Raw genomic sequence first — 23,523 nt, 5'->3', positions numbered from 1 at the left:
TTCTGAGTATAAATGCAAGCAACAGGGGCACCTGGGTGGCTCAGTCGGTAGAGCGTCCAACTTGGGCTCAGGTCATGATCTCGTGGTTTGTGAGTTCAAGCCCTGCATCGGGCTCTCTGCTGTCAGCCTGTTGGTGCAGAGCGCACTTCGGATCCTCTTTTCCCCTCTCTCGACCCCTCCCCTGCTTGTGCTCTCCCAAAAATAAATATTTAAAAAAAATAAATAGATAAATAAGTAAAGGAGTGCCTGAGTGGCTCAGTCGGTTAAGTGTCCAATTTCGGCTCAGGTCATGATCTAGTGAGATTGGGTTGGGTTCTGTGCTGACAGCTCGGAGCCTGGAGCCTACTTCTGATTCTGTGTATACCTCTATCTCTCTGCCCTCCCTCACTTGTGCTCTCTCTCTCTCTCTCAAAAATAAATAAATAAACTTAAAAAAATTTTAATAACTAAATAAATGCAAGCAACATCTAGGCTAAGGTGCACTGTATTCCATCAGGCCAGTTTCTTACTGGCCACGTTTAGAAACCAGCTGTATTAAATCTTACTAAATCCAAATTTCTTTTTAAGGAGTATTTGCTTACAATGATACATAGGATCTGTACAATGATATAAAAGCTAGGTTAAGTGCTAACATTTGCACTGTGTTTTCCCCCCCTCAACTAAATCTGTCCTCTCTACCTGAGCAGGGGGAAAGAAAAAGAGTCAATACAGATGAGTGCTTTGCACTGTGCGACTGACCTGAAGTTTCCATGGTGGTTTGGGGCTTACAGTGTATCCTTTCAGTGTGCTTTGCTGATCTCAGCAATTTTCTGTCTTGTTTTATTTAAAGCCAGTTGGATTTTGAGACCAACAAAATGTTAATTAGGTGGGTGTGCAGAGTCTGTGTGGAGAGTTTGTGTATCCCATCGATTGTTTCAAAGGAAAGGTAGAGGGGCACCTGGGTGTGGCTCAGTGGGTTGAGCCTCTGACTTTGGCTCAGATCATGGTTTCACAGCTCATGAGTTCGAGCCCCGCACCAGGCTCTGTGCTGACAGCTCAGAGCCTGGAGCCTGCTTCGGATTCTGCGTCTCCCTGTCTCTCTGCCTTTCCCCTGCACTTGCTTGCGCACTCTCTCTCTCTCTCTCTGTCTCTCTCTCTCAAGTATAAATAAAAATTAAAAATTTTTAAAAAGTAGAAAGAAAAGAAAAGAAAAAAGAAAAGAAAAGGTGGAGAGCAGCTGGGTGGCTCGGTCAGTTGAGCGTTCGACTCTTGATTTTGGCTCAGGTGGTAATCTCGTGGTTCGTGAGTTCGAGCCCCATCTCAGGCTCTGTGCTGACAGCTACAGAGCCTGCTTGGGATTCCCTCTCTCTCTCTCTCTCTCTCTCTCAAAATAAATGAATAAAATGTTTTTAAAAATGACTTTAAAAAGAAAAGGTGGAGAATAGGAGAATAGGGGGTAGGTGAAACCGTGCGGGTCTGGAAAGGGAAAATACACTCAGAAGTGAATGTTGGTGGTGGTAACATGCCCGTGGTTCCCTGCCTAGTACGTGGAGGGACTGGGCCGGACCTCTGGTCTGTGACTATCTATCCCTGCTTCTCCTTTTCTCCCAATTGAACTTTGCTAATGGAATAAACTGACAGACTGAGCGAGGTGGTCCCAGGCTCATGTGCTGTCTCGGCATCTTTGCCATCATCTTGGGTGGACAGGTTATAGGCTGGCCCTCATGGGGCGAGTCCTGACCATTCAGATGACATCGCTCTCTTTCTCTTTGCTACCTTCCTTGAGACCAGAAATTATCATAAGATCTTTCACGTGCACGAGGGATTGGCTATGGAGTGACCAGGACGATCCACTTGGAGGCATTACCATTGGCTCAAGCATCTTGGGGTGGGGGGTTCCTGGCAGTCTTGGAGGGGGTGGGGAGGGTGCAGGGGCTGCTCTCCCGGAGTCCGTGGCCTCTTCTGGAGGATATGCGACACCAGATTCAGTCGAGTGGATAAGAGAGTAGAATTTTGCCCCGGCACAATTTAATTAATGCCCAAGCTAAAGTGGGGCAGTTACATTTGTTTCTTAAGAATGGCTCAGAGGGGTGCCTGGGGGGCTCAGTCAGCAAAGCACCTGACTTGGGCTCAGGTCATGATCTCGCGGTTCACAAATTCGAGCCCCGCCTCCGGCTCTGTGCTGACAGCTCTGAGCCTGGAGCCTGCTTCGGATTCTGTGTCTCCCTCTGTCTCTGCCCCTCCCCTGCTCGTGCTCTGTCTCTCTCTCTCAGAAAAAAATAAGTAAACATTAAAAAAAAATGTAAAAGAATGGCTCAGAGGTGAATCTTTTACTTTTAAACGACCCATAAATATTTTTGTTGATAAAGCAATTACAATTCACCAAATAAAATCCAGTAGAGAAACGCCCACAGACCCCACACACGAATGCCCTCACTTGCAAAGGTGCGGAGAAGAGGGACTGTGCCACCGGGTGCTTGGCTGATCTCATTCTTTTGGTTCCTTTGGGGACGGGAAGGGTGTCTAATGCAGGAAATGGGTACAGCATTGAATTATTTTCTTAAGGAAACCTCTGTTAGTGGTGATAGGTTCTTCACAGGACTTTGGAGGTTTGGGTAAATAAATTCAAGGGACAGAGTAACATGACCAAATGGTACGCAAAGATCAGTCAAAGGGGCAATTTCCCAGTGAGTGTCCTGGACCGACAAAGAAGGATTTCACTGGAAAAGAAAAAGTCCACAAAGCAAACTTCAACGATGCCATCACCCGTATGGTAATTTTATTTTGGTGAAGCAGAATGTTAAGGATTCCGGTGTGAACGCAGAACCCGGGGCCGGTCGTGCATGGTGTTTGTGTACAGGTGCACAGGCTTCCTCCTTTCCACCCCAGCTGGCTCCCTTCCCTCCCGCCACCCTTTCTTATTTCATTGCCCTTCTACCCGGTGCCTTTTACCCTCTGCTCTAACTGCCCCTCTTGGGCCGCGTGACTCAGCATGCCTCTTGGCTGTCTCATGTGTCGTGAGAGCCCAGCTGCAGGGTCCCTTTCAGCACAGGAGTTGGGATTTCCTTCCGAACGACGCTCGAGGTTGCTTCTTGTCATACCTGTTGGAAGCCAGGAGCGTGTGGTCATGCTGATATTCTGTGTGATAGGATGCCCTGAACATTTACACGCTCCCTCGTACTGAGCTCATACCCACCTTCCTGGTGTCGACCCCGTGGGGCTGCCTGGCTGGGGCTCCGGAGATGACTGAAACTGACACCCCCCCTTTGGGGCTCCCCAGATGACACCCTACCTGGAAACCGCTCTCGATTCTCAGATCATTCCAGTGCTTGCGTTATCTGTCGGGCCACATCATGCCTGCTATCCCCATCCCCAAACGGAAACGGATGTAAGACTCCTTCTCCTCGGCCTTGAATCACTTCCCTCCTTTCCCACGACTTACCCCCATTTCTTCCCATTTTTTTTTAATTGGAAATTCTTTTCATGTTCCCTCTCAACAAAGACTTGGCTGCTGACAGCTAAACTGGGTTTAGATGAGTGATTTATTTTATGGCAGGTTGTATGAGGGTAGTAAAAAGAGACTGCCTAGCTCTTCTGCTGATTTACTAAAACACTTGATCTCTTCCAGTCCAAACCACTCCCCCCACCCAAATGGCCACGGCGTTTTAATAAAAAGCAGCCATCTCATCCATCTGAGGCTCCTCCACCCTACCTGGCTTCTCTGAATGTCCAAAACAGCTTGTTAAATGGGTCTCACCCTGGTTTCGAACAGGACAGAGTCCTCCCCTGGAATGGAAAGATCCCTGTGTCCAGAGATAAATATTCCCCACTTGATGGCCAATTTGCCTTCGTGCTGTTTTGTTATTTTATTTTTTTATTGAAGAATGATTGACATTGACATGCAAGATATCTTCTTGCCTTTTTAGACTTCTCTACACTCCCTGCAGGTCTGCAGGAAAGGTCTCAACATTTCCATCCAAAATGACTGGATGTACATGGCTTAGGTTATTTTGGAAATGTGAAAATTCGGGCTGATCAAATATTACAGTCAATGAGTATAAAACCACAAACTCGTGGAAGTCTAAAATTAGAAACGAAGAAGGAAATGTCTTTTCTTGAATTAAAAATTTGGCAGTTTGGGGATGAACGTGAAGATTATATTCTGTTATAATTAAATTTTTTACTTTTGAACTTTCTTTGTGGTACAATAGACATAACAGAAGTTCTCATTTTGACCATTTTTCACCGTCCAGGGTGCAGTCCGGCGGCATTAGGTGCATTCAGTAGTGCAGCCGTCACCACTGTCTGTCTCCGTGTGACACTCCACCATCCTTCCCCATGTGAAACTCTGTCCCCATGCAACACTGACTCCCAGGCCCCTGTCCCCAGCTCCCTCTACCTTCTGCCCCTGTGAATTGGACTGTTCTGGGTAGCTGGAGCATCGTTACTTTCTGGAACAAAGCAGTCCTCTCCTGGCATTCTCCCCCCACTCTCGGTATCCCCTCACCTGATCCCTCACCCATTCTGCAGATGCCATTTTGCAAGCTCTTTGGTGATTTGCTGAGCCTTGTTTTTATTTTTCGTCATTTGCTCGCTTGGGTTACCACTAACCCTCCCCTCCCACTGTGTCCCTCTGCAGTCTTGAGTATCCGGGGAGCCCAGGAGGAGGAGCCGACAGACCCCCAGCTGATGCGACTGGACAACATGCTGCTGGCCGAGGGGGTGGCGGGCCCCGAGAAGGGTGGTGGCTCGGCGGCAGCCGCAGCCGCAGCGGCGGCTTCGGGAGGTGCGGGCTCAGACAACTCCGTGGAGCACTCCGATTACAGAGCCAAGCTGTCCCAGATCAGACAGATCTACCACACGGAGCTGGAGAAGTACGAGCAGGTAACCATGGCCATGAGGGCATCGGGTGCCAGGACCTTTTAGGAAGGACGAAGAACCTCTTAACTCAGGGGCTTACAGAGACACCGGGGGTCAGCCTCTGCGCTTCAACACAGAGCCCCTGGTCAGAATGGAGTCCACCAAATCCTCCATCCAAATCCTCGAGTCTATCAAATCCACTGTTAAAAACCCAGGCACACTGGACATTAAGGCATTTTAAAAACGTAAGTTGTAAGCGATGATTTCAGGAAACAGCATTTGCCCCTGGCGTGCAGTCAGGTCTCATCAGGGTAATAGAGGTCATTAGCAGAGTCACCACCTGACCTGTGGGGTGGTCGCTGGGTTCCTAGGGCCCTTGTTTGCTCATTTGGGGGAGGATTCCTTATCTTCTGGGTACTCATGGAATCCTATGGGGAAAGGATACTAAAACATAGCCTTAAAGCCCTTGCTGTACCCAGACTCCATTCAACTGAGAGTCAAACATGTTCTTTTTGTATATGATACAGAACAGGATACTCACCTCCCTCCAGAAGAAGAGTAGAAGGTCTCAGGGGACCCCTGTAGGCAACAAAGTTGGATTCCAGTCCTGACACTCCACGGATGGCCCGTAGGACCCAGTGGTCCACATATTCCACCCGAAAGCTGGTGATGTATGGCAAAGAGCTGTGCATTTGGCATCACAGGACCACAAAGACCATATGAAGGAGAGCATAAGAAAGACTTTAAATTACAAAGCAGTATGTAAAGTGTATGTAATAACAGAGCACCTCTCTCTAAGAGACCCTCCCCTCTACGCACACACACGGGAATTTGCATGTCCATTCTGCTTCCTCTGGTCAGTAGGAGCAAAAGGCCCTTACACCAGTCGTTCTTCCACAAGTAGGCGACAGGTGTGTTTGTTGTCACATTTTTGAATGCAGCATTATCCTGAAGTTCTGTAGTTAACTTTCATCAAATTGCTGGCTTTCCGGCTTTCTTTTCTAAGAGTCACGAAAGAAGAGGGAGCAAAAGCAAATCAAAAGACCCTGTACAGTCCACTCAGGACTATCTAGGTACAAGGCAAATGCAAACTTAATAGAAAATTTAAATTTTAAAGTAGAAATAGGCATTTTAAATTTTAAAGCGAAGAAAGTTTCATTATTGCACTCCCGTCTACGTTTGAAATGGATTTCTACCGAGTCCCTTCTTTTATGAGGGGGAAAAAAATTGCTGTGAAGCATGAAGCCAAGCATGGAAGCTCAACGATCAGATAAGCCTGGGGAGGGTTTGAGGGGAGGAAAAGAGAAGCGATCTGGTGGTAAGAACCTGTGAGTCATTTCTGTTCACCTTCTCGGGAGACAGCATACATTCTTGCCACAGTGTTGGCTCATGGAGACACTTCCCAAGATCTCAGGAGATGCTGAGCCCAGGTAGCGGGCTGATCCCTGAAGCTTCTCTAACCCGATCCATCACTGTAGAGTTCAGAGTCTGCCCTCACCTGTGGGATAGCTTGGGAAGACAGATGGAGATATTTCCTATAAAGGTCTCTAGCTAGCCTCTTGAGTTCTTCCTACTCAGTGCTGTTCCTACTTGACCTTCAAGATTAAGCCTGGTTATAACAACCTATCTAGACCTGCCATCCATTTAACTCCCACCAAACTCCAGGGGCACAAGAAGGGCCCAGAGGGTGGCTTCCCCCACTAGACCCATGACTGCGATGGATATGAGGCTGGAAGGTGTTGAAAACTGGCTTTATTCTTAGCTCAGGTTGCCAGCAACATAGAAGAACTGACTGTTTACTTGATTTAAACCCCCTTGTCATTTTTCTACGCTCATCCAAAATGAGTAAAACGCTGTTGCCAACAGCATTGCACTTGTCTCTCAAGACAGTTTTGTGGTTGGGTACCCAGGACAAGAACTGCCACCCTCTCCATTTTGATACAGGTGAGGGAATGGAGATCAAAAGGCTTAGCTTGTGTATCTGGGTCACACATCCTGTGAAGGGCAGAGCTTGCCCTGGAATCCAGTTTCTGAGCCTTAGTTTATGGGCTCTTATAAGAACACCACCTGACTGCACTCAATATGGAGAGAGTGTGGACTTGTGTAGACAGGGAGGGAGCCAGCTTGTCCTTTGTTACTTCCATGGACTAGATTACTGCTACCTAAGAGAGGCCAGGGCTAATATGCTCCTGGATATCTGCCTATTTTAAATAACAAAGATGTGGGAAAGCAGAAACTCAGAAAAACTCCCATCGGTACAGGACAAATTATACAAGTATGGTGGTGATCATCTGTATTTCTTATTCTTAAAAAAACTAACAAATCATTTCCTTAGTTTCTGGGCAAGAACTGAATCCTACTTAACACACTTTGGGTGTTTAGTAATTTATTAATACTAGTTATATTGTTAATTATAGTAAATAACGGATTGTAGGGAAATTATGGCATTAAACTCCTCACTCATATGTCTGGGAGATGTATCTTTGTCACTTTTCTGTGACCATTCCTTGTGGGAGCTTTTTTAAAATCAGGTAACTTCAGGAAAGTAAAAATGTCATTCTCTACTTTAGTAGTACGTGGGTAGAGTTGCCAAATGGGCTATTAATAGCTGACTCTGTTGTTTTTATTGGTTTTGTTTTTAGCATGGTGGTGATAGATGACCAGACGATCAATTAGCTTTCTGCTAATTAGGTATCATCGCCCTCCTCAACCCCATCCCTTAAAACAAAAACAAAAACCCCCTACCTGAATCAGCCTTTGATTCACCCTGAGGTTATTCCATAAAGAAAGCTCCTAGAGATGTTTATTAGACAGAAAGGAAAGAAATTATTTTATTCAGTAAATGGTGTTGGTAAAATGCTTTTTCAGCAGATCATGTAGGTAGCTAAGGTATATAAGAACTGATGCATTCTAATAGACAACACCATGATGTCAGAAAGCTGAATTTTATTCCAGCTGATATATTTTTTTTAAATGATGGGTCTTGGAGCTCTCCAGGGTTCTCCAGCTTTCGTACATAATGCTGCTGGGGCGTGGATGGGGCTGAATCTGTAAGGCTGAACTGGGCTGGGTTGGCGGGTTCACGGCTAAGAGGACCCTAAATCCTAGTTATATTCTTTGCCGAGATTGGCACCAAATCCACTTTGAAGGAGTAAGGGAGGAAGGCGGGCTCAACAGAGTGCAGGACAGAAACTTAAAACTCTGGCCCGTTGAGCAGAATGTTCGAGGCGGGGGCTTGTCTTTAGTCTGCAGCTCCCAGAAACGCCGTTGCCCTGGAACCTCGGAAGGGTCCCTTCGAAATCCTCGGGGTCTCTGGGGCACCCGGAATGGCACCTCCTGAAAGTGACTGCCTTTATGACCGTCCACAGTGGAGTCGGCCCCGTCACAGAAACTTTCAGCCTCCGAGGGTTCTGTGTAGTTAGCGAGTTGTAACCCCAGCTCTCCCCATCGCTGGCGCTTCAAGAACACCTGACCTAACAGAGGCAGCCCAGCTTCCCAAGGTGGAAGCTGGCGGGATTTGAGGAGGACTCATGGGTAGTGAAGGTCCTGGGAAAACCCCAGATCGTTATGCTCTGTCCGTCTCACATGGACTTGGACCTCGCCTCTGCTCTCTAGTGTGTGTTCCCGAGCAGCTGCCTCGTTCCACCTCAGCAGTGGGTGAAAAGACCCCACTGTCTGTTTATGGCAGAGCAGAAAGGGCCCCAGGATGAAATGCCTTGAATAAACATCAGATATTGTGAGTATTTTTATTCCCTGTAATGAAGCGCATTATTGTGAGCCCAGCACTGCAGCTTCCCAGCGGAGAGCGAGTGCCCTTGACAATGCCTCCCCACGTCCGGCTCCTCCTCCCTTTGAGCCCCCACGAGGTCAGAAGGCTGCAGGCCAGCGAGGTGCAGCATTTGCCCACAAAGCCGGTCGGGATGCTTGCTGTGTGCCTAACCCGGCACTCCCCACCCCGTGGCCTCATCGAATCCAGCCAAGTGGATGCCAGGTTTTCTGTCCTTCCCTTTGTTTACAACTGGGGGCTGGGTGGGCAGGGAGGAAGCTTATCATACAGATCTTGGGTTTATATAGTAATTTTCTTAGTGGAGAGCAAAATGCTACGTGGACCTGATCTATGGATTTATCTTCAGCATTTGCCTTCAGAGTAGAAAGCAGGTGTTTACCACCCTGTTTATTTTTACCAAGAGGGAAACTGGCACCCGGACACATCCTTCTGCAGCCAGACACACACCTAGTAAGTCATCTGACCCTTACCATCCCCTTTGAGGTGGGTGCTGCCACCCCCAATTCACAAATAAGGAAGACGAGTCACAGAGAGATTAGACAACTTTCCAAGGTCCCCCAGCTAAGTGAGTCCCAGAGGCAGGATCTGAGCGCAGGCCATCCAGGCCCTTCTCGCGTGCTCCCCTGTGTTTGCGAGCATGGTTCACTCCGTCCACAGGTCACTGTACAGGTCCGTAGTTGCTGCTAGCCTTGCTACAGATTTGCAGTGATTAAATCTACTCCCTCAGATGCATAAAACGAGGCACGGAGTAGTGATAGGCTTTGCCCAGACACTTAGGGAGGCGGGGTCAAAGACCAGACCTCCCAGTCTCCAGTGTAGACGTTGCCCGGTCGGCTCCCCAGGTATCTTTGGGCAACCAACCTCAAAGGATTTCTTAGAGAAACGAACAGCGAGTGGGTTGTTGTCACTGCATTCTTGACAGATGTGAAAGGCTTTGCGCTGGAAAAACAGGGGCCGTGCAGTGTTCTCACGAATGGTTGTGTTTCCGTTACTGATATTAAGTTGGAGCCCTTTGAGTCCTTGGTTCTTCAGCTGTCCAACGATCATCTTGCCTTTTTCGTTACGAATCTAATACAGTTTTATAACGTTGCTGTGAGTTAACCTGTGCATAGATATTTTATTGAACGCTCAGCTAAGGAAACCACACTTCAGATGTTAAGAAATAGTAACCACAGGAAGGGTAGTGATGTTCAGAGGAGCAAGTTTGGACGGAAGTCCCCAGCCTGGAATAGGAAGTGTTAAGGGTCCTGACTCAGCTGGTCCTTTTTTGCCATGTGCCTTCAGAAAAGGCCCTTCCTCTCTCTGGGCCACAGTTTTCCCAACTGTAAAATAAGAAGGTGGGAAATATGATCTTTAACTTCCCTTCCAGAGCTGATGGTACGTTAGTCTAACCTGAGAGCTTTCCTTTCTGCAGAGATGGCTTCTGAATCCTCGACATCATGGATTGATGCTATTTCTACAAGGCCTCTGAGGACAGATCCCTTTTGTGTCGTGGCTTTAGTGGGTCTTCCGAAGGCCGACAGAGGAGGCAATTCTCATAATAAAACTAAAAGGAGAAATAGGTTGATGCAAAATCTCCCGGGAAGGCTAGCTTTTAATTCCACGATTCCATTCTTTGGCTGTTGACGCATCCGAAAATCAAACATTTGGAAGTTCTAATATATCAGAGATAATGAGCAAGGCAGAAGTTTATGCGGTATTTGGCCCCCCAACTCTCTCTGGCTGTTAACATTGGGGTGAAGGGCTGTAGGGTGCATTTTTTAAAAAAATTTTTTTAGCAATTATGTATTACTGAGAGACAGAGCATGAGCATGGGAGGGGCAGAGAGAGGAGGAGACACAGAATCTGAAGCAGGCTCCAGGCTCCGAGCTGTCAGCACAGAGCCCGACCCGGGGCTCGAACCCACAAGCCACGAGATCAGGACCTGAGCTGAAGTCGGACGCTTAACTGAGCCACCCAGGTGCCCCGGGCTGTGGGGTGCATTTTATACTAGGATTTGTGTTCTCACCTTTTAACTACAGTAAATCATGAAAAACAGGAATTCTTTTTTTCCCTTAAAAGAAAAAAAATGTCCATGGTGGCCAAAAGTTAAATTCAAACAGGATGCAAGGTATTTCTAAGCAACCATTTACTTCATCCCTCTGGCGTGACAACACCCCACGAACTTGTGTGGGGTGGGTTGGCTTCCCTTGTGCCAGTGTCTAGAAAAGCCCACCCAGCCTTCCGTCCGGGCCCGGACCCTCCACACGGCCCCTGTTTGTTGTCCTGCCGTTCCAGGCGTGCAACGAGTTTACCACCCACGTGATGAACCTGCTGCGGGAGCAGAGCCGGACCAGGCCCATCTCCCCCAAGGAGATCGAGCGTATGGTCAGCATCATCCACCGCAAATTCAGCTCCATCCAGATGCAGCTTAAGCAGAGCACATGCGAGGCCGTCATGATCCTGCGCTCCCGGTTTCTGGACGCGCGGTGAGTCGCCAACGGGGCCGCCTGTCCGCGGGCAGGGGCGGGGTGGGGCGGGCGGGGCGGGGCAGGAGGTGGGGAGGGCATCCCGGATCTGGGGTTGGGACCCACAGCGGGCCCTGTCCACAGGCTCCCTCCATTTTCATCGGGTGAAAGGCCACGCCAAACGGCAGCCTGCAGAAGTCTCTTGGGTCGGGTGCGGGAGGCTGCAAGACCGGATTAGCCGTTGGTTTCAGACAGCTCCTGGAGCACGTGTGATGGGGACGGATGCTTGCCGTCCCCACCGCGGCTCCCTCTGAGTGCGCGGCGGGGATGACCAAGCTGGGTGAGGGCAAAAGCTGCACGTTTGTTTTCATAGCACTGGGTACCGCCGTGTCATAGCTCTGGGCCCCTAGCGGTCTTCCTGAACGCTGCAGTGACGCGCGTCCCCCAGCAGGACAGTGCGGTTTGAGAGCGAGATCTCTTCCACCGTATATACGGGCAGGGCGCGCACTCAGTTCAGCTCGGCAAATATTTGGAAGCGGATTGCCACGTGCGGCACTCCGGGCTAAGTTTTAGGAGGACGGAGATGACTGGGGCCATGGTCCATGGGCCCAGAGGAGCAGGGGCTGGTCTGATAAGGCGCCAGATTTTCAATCAAGGCTTGATGTGTTCCGTCTGGCAGTGCTACTCCTGACCTCGCGTGTGAGTTCACAGAATTCCAGTGAAGAAACCCTGGATGGAAAGGTCCTTTTTAAAAAAAAAAAAAAAGATAAAAAACAGAACAGAGAGCAAGCAATCATTTCTTGGTCCTTTACTCTCTCGACCAGTGGGTTTATGCATCTCTCTCTGATTTCCTTTAATTTCTGTTTCGCGGCCTGCAAGCTGGTGATAATCCTGTCTTTCATTTACTCCGGAGGAGTATTTTGATCATCGTTCCAGCGGCCACGTTTTCAGAGTGTGGGCGCCCCTGGCGACTCACGCTCCCCCTTAGATTAGCCAACCTCTACAAATGCGGCTTTCATCGTTCATTACTTCGATCCCTAAAAATCGTCCCCATCTATGATTTTAGTTATTAAAGCTCTAGGTATGTCGGGGGAGTATGCCATTTCATCGTTTATAGTTTTGTCCCTTTTCAGTGAGACAGAAAGACTCACTGCTTCTGGTAGAATTTTTTTCGCTGCCACCGTCGTGTCTTAGTCAGCTCTCTCACCTGTATCTCTCTCTCTGTTCACAGTTGTGGTCTTTGCAATCCACAGACCTCTCTAAAACTCCTGGCATCTCCTAAACTCCCTTTCTTTCGGTGTGTTTTGGGTCGCACGGAGCATGAAATGAGACTGCCAGCCAGCAAAATGTATCCCTGGGCCCCCAGAATGCCAGAGGGTTAAGTCAGGACAGAGTGAAAATACAGGCAGCTTTTCCCAGCTGGGGAAGACTCTGGAGGGGGGAGGCAGCGTCGCCCTGAAGCGGGGCCCCTGTGCGTCGATCTCCCTGGCCTCGTGGCCGCTGCCAGCCCAGCTTCTTTAAAGCAGACTGTTGCACACAGTACAGAGTGCAGGTGACTGGTGACCTCTGTCTGGGTCGGTCCCCTGCCCATGCTGCAGCCACCGCCACTCTGCGTGGCTTGTTTCCATCCCCATGGAAACTCCCCTGGTTAAAATTCTGGAGTTGGTATGTGTGTTGGCAGTTCCTGAAAAAGAGAAAAGTTGGGCCCAGACTGGATTTTTTTTGCAGAGAGAACCCGGGGAGAAGGGAGGCGCAGAATCATTGTCTTGTTGGATTTCTTCTCGCAGGAATTGGGCTGTGTGCAGTTGGAGGTCAGACCCCAAACGAGGCGAGCTTTGTACACAGTTGCTGTCCTTTCCACCAGCTTTTGCCTACATGGTTCCACTTGGCATCTGAAGGACGGTCACTTAACAGAGGGTCTCTTTCCTGCTTTGGTTGCAACCTTTGAATCCTTGCCTCTGAGCCAAGCTTCAAAACGAAAACAACTCAGCTATTGTCATTGTTACTAGCATTGATTTTGAGGATATATTTGGTATCAGTGAAAGAATATAACTCCAAATGCCAGCCCATGGCTGAGCAAAATGGCTTTCTCACTCAAAAATAAGTGTGGACCTCTTGATTGGGGTAGTTCATTTCCTTGCTTGCTTCCTGTGCTGTAATTGGGGAGCTAACTTGACAAACCTTGGTGAGAAAGACAGACAGACAGACTCGGTGCGGATATTCACATGCGTGTGATGGCCAGGGCTTCATCCCTGAAAGATTCGATGGAAGACAGACGAAATACAAGGGGACTTTGACTTAGTAATAGGATTAGTCTTTGTAATGCAACAGGTATGTAGAATCGAAGGGTCCTGCTTTGCTATGTAACACTCCTTGTCTTAGTTTTTCATGACCACCTAACAGATTACTCGAATCTAGCAGCCTCAAACAACACAACATTATTACAACACAGCTTCTGTTGTTTAGGTGTCTGGGGACAATTTAACTTAGTCTCACAAAGCTGTAATCTGGGTGTCAGCTGAGGCCGTGACCTCATCGGAGACACAGTTCCTCTTCCAGGCTTATTCCCGCCGTGGGCAGCATTCAGTGCCTTATGCTTGTGGGACCAAGGTCCCAGCTCCCACAAACCACTCTCTCCATGGCCACCTCTCATCTTGGCTGCTTGCTTTCTTCCCGGAAACCAGCAAGAGAATCTCACTATTTTAAGGCTTTAACATCATCTCCCTGAACAGAGGATGATACCTTTTTATCGTCACGGCCACACTCGGGGGAGGGCGTGGATGCCAGGCTGGACTCTTACGCCTTTCTAGAACTCTCTCATCCATACCCTTCAGCTGAGCGCTTGGTCCAGCTGTGTCCATTCACATCCTATCCTTTTTCTCTTCCTTCTGTTGACTTAATAGTGCCAGAAGAACTCAATCATTCATTCACTCATTCATTCTACATTTATTCTCTCCTGGTATGTACCGAACGTTGTGCTATAAAACTTGGTAAAGTTATTGTCAGCATCATAAGCACGGTTTTCTCAGTTGAAAGAGAGAGAACTTAGGAACACTCTTAATGGTTTTCAAGCAATAATTTTAACTTCTGTTTGGTAACATTTTGCTGGAGACGACACTAAGAAGATAATCAGATATCAGAAGAACACCTCTGCATTTCACCCCGAGAGAGGGATGCCGTAAAAATTAGTTAGTACAGCGGAAGACGACAGGAGGGAAGGACATCCAGTAAGGTCTGGGCAGACTGGTCCGTGTTTAGATTTGTGTATGTCATTGAGTTTTAGTCTCTGCCAGAAGCTGTAGCAGCCACTGGAATAACTAAGGGCGGGGGGGAGAAAAACATATATAAATGTGGGTCCCACCTTCAAGGAGCTCATAATCTTGTGGGACAAACCGACACTCGTCTACCAGTGAACTTAAAACCGCATGTTACACGTGCTTACCTCCTGGCTGCACCGGAAGGGGAGGTGGAATGCAGGACGGGGCATCTCAGAGCTGGCGCATCTCAGAGCTGGCGTGGTGTTTGCCAAATAGCCTCCACCCCCCGTTGAGCAGAATGAAACAATGTGATCCAACTTTGACAAGCAATACTTACTGGAACGCTTCCCGTGTGTGAGGGCACTAGGGTTTCAAGGATGAGTGACACATGGCTCCTGCCCTTGAGGACTTTGCTGTCTAGCTGGGGAGACGTATGTGAGCTTGTGGCAAATGCTGTAGGAGAGGAGTACACAGGGTGGTGTGACGAGGTCAGGAGCATGGAAGTCACGAGTGTCTTTGGGGAATGGAGAAGCAATGATGTGGCTGGACGAAACTACGCAGAGCATGTTTAGGGATGGGGGAAATGAGGCACCAGGGATAGGCTAGGTCCGCTGCAAAACCCTAAACTATACCCGTGAAGATTTCAAAATTTGTCCTGGTAAGCAGCAGAAACCTTCAGAGCTGTTTAAGGACGGAGTATAGTCACCGACAGCGTAAGTTCCCAAACTGCGTGGCGTGGATTCCAAGTCTGGCTACCTTTGTAAACCTGTCCTCCCTAGGACTCCTGTCTGAAAAGTGGGGATAACCCTATACACAGGAATAAACAAGGGAACAAGAAAACAAAAACCTTAGTACAGCGTCCGGAACATCGTATTCACACAATGATTCAGCTAGAATATACTAAGGATCACTGTGTTATAGATTCCTTATTATTATTATTATTTTATTATCATTATTGTGATTGTGATTGCTGTGATTAGTGACATGGTCAGACAGTGGCCTATCGAAACCCATTTCAGAACTAGAGTGACAATAGGCTGGAACGGAAGAGTTGGGTTTGAAGGACTAGACCTGGCAGAACTTGCTTTCGGGCCCGTCATCGGACGAAGGTAAGACAGCAGGAGAGGCTGAGTCACTCCCAGGTTCTGGCAGGCATCAGGTATTTGAATGAGCGGATGAATAAATTTAGACACACCGAACCGTGGCTATGGGGATGTGGGTAATGGAGAAAACGGAGCTGATTTGGGTGCGGTGCGATGCTGGTTTTGGAGACGCGGAGTGTCTAGGCTGTGCGATGGGAGATGGGCAGTGATCCTCCAAGAGGTGATAGGGCGGGAGGCAAGATAGTTGGTACTTAGCAGCATATGTGTGCTGCACCTGCACTTCTCACTCTTGAGTCACTATGATTCAAAAGTTTCCATTCCTAAAGCGCCACATGTATCCAATGCTATTTCATCAACCCCCACATTTCTTACGTTAACAGCCTAGATCCCCACCTCCCAAGACCCAGAGTCTCAAATGTTAACCTGCCAAGCCGATCACACTTCAGGCCAAAGCCAGGGGGGTCGCTCAAATAAGCGTATCATCAGAAGTATATTCTTTTCACTAGGTTTCTTGAAATTCTGCAAAGTCCTGATCTTGGGATTGCCAAGGCCCTCAGCAGAGACCGTCACGGAGAGAGGTGATAAGCGAGCCCATCAGAGTAGATGAGACCGCCTAGGGAAGGTTGCACATCACAATGAGAAGAGAGTCGGGAACAGCTGTCTGTACCAGCCCCACACCCACCAGCTCATTCCAGAGAGGTTTCCTTTGAGCTCAGTTGGAAGACTCCCAAAAAATACAGTGTGATGCTAATGCAGACAGCTGAATGAATGAACCAAGGTTCTCCCAATTAGGGGAGCCTTCAGGGTCCAGTTCCCCAGGCCTAAGACAACTGTTTTCTTTAGGCAGGGAAGAAGCCAGAGGTTACCAAAAGCCTGGCCCAGAGCCCTTGTTAGCCACTTGGCTACTTTCCTCAAATTCCCAGCAGGCGAGGACTTTTAACAAATGCCTGTTTTTCGAGTTGGGCTTTTTTAATCCGTTCTGCCCAATTTCTGATGCTGGGTGACCCAGAAACTCAGCGTGATTTGGGAAAGTGACTCGGGCTTGGCATAGTCTGGACAGATGTGGTTAATACCTATGGACAGATGGTGTTCATCCGGTAAAATCAGGCACTTTATTGTGTTAATTAATCCAAGTGGGACCCTGAAAATACAATATTAGCTGAATTTCCTGTCTAGCAAGGCGATCGGTGTTTTCTGTTGGGCTAAATCGGGAACTCCTGTATCCTGGCATAACCAAGGATGTTCTGGAAATCTCTTCCATAAGGAAGAGCTTTTGATAAAAGCAAGAAAGGCAGAGTGCTAACAGAGCTCATTTAACGATGGGGTCCCCACCGCCTCGAGGAGGGCCAGCCAGCCTCTGCTGTGAGCCGGGCGTCCCCAGACAGCTCCCCAGCTGCCCACAGGCCAGAGCTGTGAGGAGGCAGTAAAGCGATTCTCACTTTAAAGTAGTTCAATTAGCACTTTTTTCTTAAAGACAGAAAAACACTTTGGTTCCAAAAGTGGTTCTCTCCCTTTCAGCAACCTGTGTATTAAGAGGATTTCTGCGGGCTTTTGTTTTACCATTTAGCAGCTGGTCTTGGTGTGATTTCTCTCCTTCTGAGGGAGGTCAAGCAGTCCAGGGGGGTGGTTCTAGTTTCTTCCACACCCTCTTCCCCAGATGCCTTTACAGAACATTGTATGCATTTACCTGGGAATGGAAGAAAGGGGAAATGCTCGCTTATTTTTAACTTACGGCTATAGAGTCTCTGTGTAATCGGCAGGAGGTGATTTGTGTATAAGAAAGAGGGCTGGGTTATATAGTCAGGTAGACCCGAACTGAGGTCTTGGCTCTATAACCTACCGGCTGAGTGAACTTTGGTAAATGGGAAGACCCGTACCTATCTCGCTAGACGTGTAGAGTGAGTAATTTGAGGTGATGAGTGGGAAGATCCAGTGCCTGGAGCCCGGTAGGAAGAAACACCATCACCGGTCATTCACCATGTACCAGGCACCGAGCAGAGCCCTTTCCATGTGTGGCCTCATTTTCCTGCTTTGGTCACCCTGCGAGGCCAGTGTGACTCCTTTCGCTCTCAGCTGAAGAAGCTGAGGCTTGGAGAGGCATCCCAGCCCCCCAGCGGGCATTCAGTTGGTCCAGGATTCAATATCAAGGTGGTTGAGTTGTACAACTCCATGGTCCTCACCCCCCTGTACAAATATTGGCGACTGATTCTCTGCTTGGTGCCCCCGTGAGGCACCACGAAGCATTTAACAAATGCCTTCCGCGGCGGCTTTGGCACCCAGCCCCTTTGTGCAGATTTCCCCTAATTCCACGTTTCGCTCCAAAATTTGCCTTTTCCCAGAAGGAGATCCTCGTCTCTCCCTTTTTATGTGCACTCGGTGTGAACTTTTTTGTCCTTCTTTCCTTTCTGTTCATGAAGGCGGAAGAGACGGAATTTCAACAAGCAAGCGACGGAAATCCTGAATGAATATTTCTATTCCCATCTCAGCAACCCTTACCCCAGTGAGGAAGCCAAAGAGGAGTTAGCCAAGAAGTGTGGCATCACAGTGTCCCAGGTAAGGGGCCCTCAAAAGGTTCAGCTTCTAGCCTGGCTGTGGTGGAGCCCACATGGCAGGGTCTTGGAGGTGTGGCTTTACCAAGCTTTCATGCCTTGCTCGCTTTAGCATCCATCTGCTAAAGCCCTAAAAATGGCAAGGTGAGCAACTGATATGTTGAAATAGGAGAGCTTCCAGGTAAGTCCCTGGGCAAACTAGAGAGGGTCCAGCAGAACTGGAGGAATAGAGTACAGTATAAAAACAGGGTTGGGGTTCTTCCTGTTGAATGCTCGGTTGCTTTAAAAATGGGCCAACGTTCTTACGTGTCCTGGGAAAGCCATCTGCATTTGTCGCATGGTTTGCTCAAACACAGGCCATTCCTTAGCTCATCTTTTGCCCAACCCAAGAAAGAGCCAGTGAATGGAACTTTGAGATGTCCCCCCTTGACGTGCTCGTCTCTGTAACTGATGGGAGGTAGGACTTTTAACATGTCTCTGTGATGGCATCAGAATGGTTGCACAAAATGTCACTGAGTGCCCCCTTCCCCCAAAGAGCAATAACCATAATAGTTGCCAGTCAGCATGGAAAGATACGTGATAAAAATAGTTTTATGGACCTGGTGTCTTCAACAGTAATATGGAAATAGAAAAGTAGGCAATATTTCTGTGTACGTATATTTTGTCGGCTCAAAGGATCCATCCAAAACTTCTTATTTAATCTGAATGCCATCTCAAAGATGTCCACTGGTCTCTAGTTAAGAACAGTAGTGAGAATTCTGAAATCTAACAGAGAAAGTCCCTCCGAATTCTGTCACAGGCAAGAGAACCAAATGTACTGGCATTTCCATAAAAGGGGTGGGGGGAAGAAGGCTACGAAACTTCACCTGGCATCTTCCAAGTAAAGGAGATGCTGTTTTGTATAAACTGAGCATTTGTACTTCCTTGAATTAAATCCTGGCTTCTGTTACTCCCTGTGGGGTACTGATCCCATCATCCTCTGTTTACCTAAGCAGAATTAATTCTAGTCAGAATCGAGAACTCCACGCAGAGCACATACAACAAGGAGATTACCAAGGCCTCCCCCACATGCTGTGGGGATTTTGGCAGCAGCCTTGCAAACCCCAATTCCTTTTCATCTCAGACCTTCCTTAGATGCTTTGATTCCGGTGGAGGTTTTTCCAGTCTTAACCCTGGGAAAGCAGAACACCAGAGGTCAAGCTCAGGTGACCTGGTTTTGTCCAGGTCTCGAACCATTCTTGTCCAACTTCAGATCCCTTGTCCACAAGAGAAGAGAATTGATGTTTTTGATATTTGCTGCACGTTTAAAGGATGGTTTCAGGTAGGAGCCATGTCCCTGACAGTCAGCGAATTTGATACATGGAATGTTCTACTTCTGAAGCAGAATTAAATCACTATATGGTCTGACTTGTAATTCTGGGATTCAGAATTCTAAATCCCTGTTGAAGATAGAAGGAACTCTTCAGGGTTAGTTAGTCTGTATTAAATCTAGATCAGAGATGGAATCCCGGCCCGTTCCAGCAACCTTCACTGACTTCATTACGGAAATGCAAGGTGCAAATGATTTGCCCGTTAAAATGAGTATTTATATATGGTATCACCTTTCCCTTTCCTTCACCCACCTTAAGGCCACGCCATTCTTCCTTCCCCATCACATTACTCCCTCTCGACAACTAAGCTATCCCACTGTTGCCAAATAAGTCCCAGTGGGAGACAGTATGATACGATATCACAGCAAGAGCATTTGGCCAGGAGCATGTTTTTGTCAAGAATCAACTGTGAGGGGGCGCCTGGGTGGCGCAGTCGGTTAAGCGTCCGACTTCAGCCAGGTCACGATCTCGCGGTCCGTGAGTTCGAGCCCCGCGTCGGGCTCTGGGCTGATGGCTCGGAGCCTGGAGCCTGTTTCCAATTCTGTGTCTCCCTCTTTCTCTGCCCCTCCCCCGTTCATGCTCTGTCTCTCTCTGTCCCAAAAATAAATAAAAACATTGAAAAAAAAATTAAAAAAAAAAAAGAATCAACTGTGAGATTTTAGGGAACTCCCTCTTTTGGGGTCTCAGTAGCCCTGCCTGCCAATCATGGTTCATTGGACCACACGATTTATTAAATTTCCCTTTAGTTCCCAAATCTAGGGGATGCAGATTTGGGGCTTGTGTGTGTGTGTGTGTGTGTGTGTGCTGTAGCTATTTTGGGGCTGTATCTTTCTTGCGTTTTGTTTTGTTTGTTGTTTTGTTTTTTGTTGCTGCTGTCATTTATTTTGGTTAATAATTACTCCGCCATCTTGAAATTATCCTACTTTGGTTTTCTTGCCACTGTCCTCTCTGGAGTTGCCTTCTTCCTCTTGGGCAACTTTTGCTTGGTCTTCTTAGAGGACCTGCTGTCTTTCTCGACCCTAGAGGTACCATTTTTTCTTTAGCCCTCGTCTCTTCATGCCTATACCATGGTTCTTGACCTTTTTTTTTTTTTTTAGCCACAGATTCTTTCAAAATCTACTTATTGTTGATTCCTCCCATGATCCACAACAAAAAGTGTGCTGATATACCCAAATTTATCTGTACACCATCTTCCCCTTTGATCCCTAAACAGCCCTTCCTGTATTACCAGAGCTGCTTGGCGTGTGGTCTCAAAGAAGACACTTTGGAAGCTTGTTCAAAATGTAAATCCTTAGATCTCACCCCAGTCCTGAGTTAGAATCATGGCACGGGGCAGGTTGGGGTCTGTTTTCACGAGCACTCCATGCACACTTTGACTCAGAAAAGTATTGTTCTACACACTTTGTCTGAGTGATCTCTACTGTGCCTCCGGCTGAAAGTATACCTTTATTTGAACATCCAGATGAGACTTCTGGAACACCAAACTCCTATAGCTTACTTCCCAGTGGACCCTGCCATGGCTCTTCCCAGGCTCTTCAAACTTAACAAGTTCAAGAGGCAATCAAACTCTCCCCAGAGAAACGATTATTTTTTGTGTATTACCTGTCTCAGACTGTCTGTCATCTGTGTGTCCCCAGGGCCTCGCACATAGTAGATCCCCCATGACTATGAACAGCAAGCCAATTAATGAAAGCACTGGTTATATCCGTGGCTCAGGGCATCTGATATCACCTCGTGGGCCATGTTGGAAATACGTGAACTGACTAAGCGTCTTGTCTGCCGACCTGTCTGCTCTTCTCACTGATAAGGGAATCACTCCACCGCCACGTCCCTTCTCCACCCTCATCCTTCTCTTCCTTCTTTTCTCTCATGTAGCTGATTTAACCCCATAGACCTCAGACATTTCTTTTCTTCCTCAGAAGCCCTCCCAAACTACCTTCAACTTTCCGCCTTTCTTCCAGATCATCCAGTTATCTTAGAAAAATCTTCCTCTTTTTCCTCTCTGTCATCTGAAGAGTGAAAGTTACATCAAGGAAAGCATGAGTTTGGGAATGAAATCAGATATCCTGTGGTCCTAAAATGGCCCCGGAGTGCCCTTCCTCTCTTAATGTAACTCTGTAGGCACCAGCATTTACAATAAATAAAACAATTTCTTTCTCTCCTTTCCTTTACTAATACTGCAATGGTATGGTTTGATTTTGGTGACAAAGGCTTGGTATTTCTGCCATGGTATAAGCCACCCAGGCCTGTGAGGGCTAACCTTATAAGATTTCTAAGTTTTGCTAATGCATTTAATTTTTTTTTTTCAGTTTATTTATTTTGAGAGACACAGCAGAGGAGGGGCAGAGAGAGAGAGAATCCCAGGCAGGCTCCGTGCTGTCAGTGTGGAGCCCGATGTGGGGCTCGAACTCACGAACTGTGAGATCATGACCTGAGCCGAAACCAAGAGACGCCTAACCGACCGAGCCACCCAGGCGCCCCTAAGTGTTGCTAATGCATTTAAAAGATAAATGTAGTTTTGCGAGAATTATTTTTATCTGCCAGTGTTGGGGATACGTGTGTTATCAACTTTCTCTTCCCTCACCAAATTCATGATTCGTTTTGGAACTTTCTTTACAAAAAGACAACATTTTAGTTTGGAGTCATATCTGGAATACAGGGTATAAAACATTCCTCACAAGGCAGGGATTTAGGGGTAAAACTTGAATTTCACTGCATCTGTACTTGTCTGGCCGAGGTCGTGGTACAAAGGGAACGGGGATGTAGAATGGAGTGAGGACAGCTGCTGTGAGCCACATGAAGGAAATAAATTAACAAGTGAAAGTGGAGTAGGCTTATTTTGTGTATTGGCTTTAGCATTCAAAGCCTGGAATTCAAAGGAATAATGTGGTCCGCTTCAGTTTTTCCTTGTGTTGTTAACACCAAGCTTTGCACAAAATACTTAGTGAAATCCATCAGATTGAATTATATTGATCCTAAGGTCTATAGTACATGCCGCTAAGAATCTAGTCAATATTAGCATTATTTAACTAATATAAATTTGAAATTATTCCATCAGTGAGAGCACCTATATGTTGATATAAATTTGTATGGGTATTTATTTTTTTTCATTTCTTTTTTTTTAAGGTTATTGATCTATTTTGAGAGGGGGAGGGGGCAGCGAGAGAGGGAGAGAGAGGATCCCAAGCAGGCTCCACGCTGTCAGCACGTAGCCCAAGGCAGCGTTCGAACTCACAAACTGTGAGATTGTGACCTCAGCTGAAACCCAAAGTTGGGAGCTTAACTGACTGAGCCACCCAGGTGCCCCATATATGGATATTTAAAATTCTGTGCCTCTTGATTGCTCAGTGTTAGCATTGATCAGTAACAGGCTTTTTGCCTGAATTGCCGTGCTTATTTTGGTGTCATGTTCTTAAGAGGTAAGCGACTTTATGGGGCACCTGGGTGGCTCAGTCGGTTGAGCGTCCGACTTCGGCCCAGGTCATGATCTCACAGTTTGTGGGTTTGAGCCCCTCGTCAGGCTCTGTGCTTGGAGCCTGCTCGGCTTGCTCGGAGCCTGGAGCCTGCTTCAGATTCTGTGTCTTCTTCTCTCTCTCTCCCCCTCCCCCTGCTCATGCTTTGGCTCACTCTGTTTCTCAAAAATAAATAAAATGTAAAAAAAAATAAAAATAAAAAAAAAAAGAGGTACACGACTTTAAAATGCCTGCCCTAACTTACAAGCGTCCAAGTCTCAATGAGCAGCTCCTTCCTAAGAAGTTTTGCCACAGTGGTCTCCCTAAATGGCGTTGTACTAAGCAAGAGAATCTCGTTGTCTGCGATGGGTCCGCTCAATACGCTTCCTTCAGCTCTTTTTCATTGATGTTAGATCAGCAGAGGATCCGTCCACGTAGCCTGCCTCCGCAGCCCTCTCCTGATCCCCTTCTGTTTCCTCTGAGATGTTTGCGCCGGATGGAATGTTAACTGTCTCCTCTTCTCTTAAACTGCTCTAGGTATCAAACTGGTTTGGAAATAAGCGAATCCGGTACAAGAAGAACATAGGTAAATTTCAAGAGGAAGCCAATATTTATGCTGCCAAAACGGCTGTCACTGCTACCAATGTGTCAGCCCATGGAAGCCAAGCTAACTCACCCTCGACTCCTAACTCAGCTGGTTAGTTTTTTCTTTGATTTGG

General features: G+C 47.5%; 1 protein-coding gene across 3 annotated transcripts in view; it reads left to right on the top strand.

Moving 5' to 3' along the window:
* PBX1 (PBX homeobox 1) overlaps positions 1 to 23,523 on the top strand; it is a 295,831-nt gene that overhangs the window by 233,321 nt on the left and 38,987 nt on the right. For all 3 annotated transcript variants that reach the window (XM_043568957.1, XM_043568955.1, XM_043568956.1), the window contains 4 exons: positions 4,619 to 4,863; positions 10,904 to 11,094; positions 17,851 to 17,986; positions 23,342 to 23,501. In XM_043568957.1, coding sequence (XP_043424892.1) covers positions 4,619 to 4,863; positions 10,904 to 11,094; positions 17,851 to 17,986; positions 23,342 to 23,501 — 732 coding nt within the window. The remainder of the gene's footprint in view (positions 1 to 4,618; positions 4,864 to 10,903; positions 11,095 to 17,850; positions 17,987 to 23,341; positions 23,502 to 23,523) is intronic.

The sequence above is a fragment of the Prionailurus bengalensis genome, chromosome E4 (assembly GCF_016509475.1).
Source record: "Prionailurus bengalensis isolate Pbe53 chromosome E4, Fcat_Pben_1.1_paternal_pri, whole genome shotgun sequence".
NCBI classification, from domain to species: Eukaryota; Metazoa; Chordata; class Mammalia; order Carnivora; family Felidae; genus Prionailurus; species Prionailurus bengalensis.
This window is presented reverse-complemented; position numbering and strand designations above follow the sequence as displayed.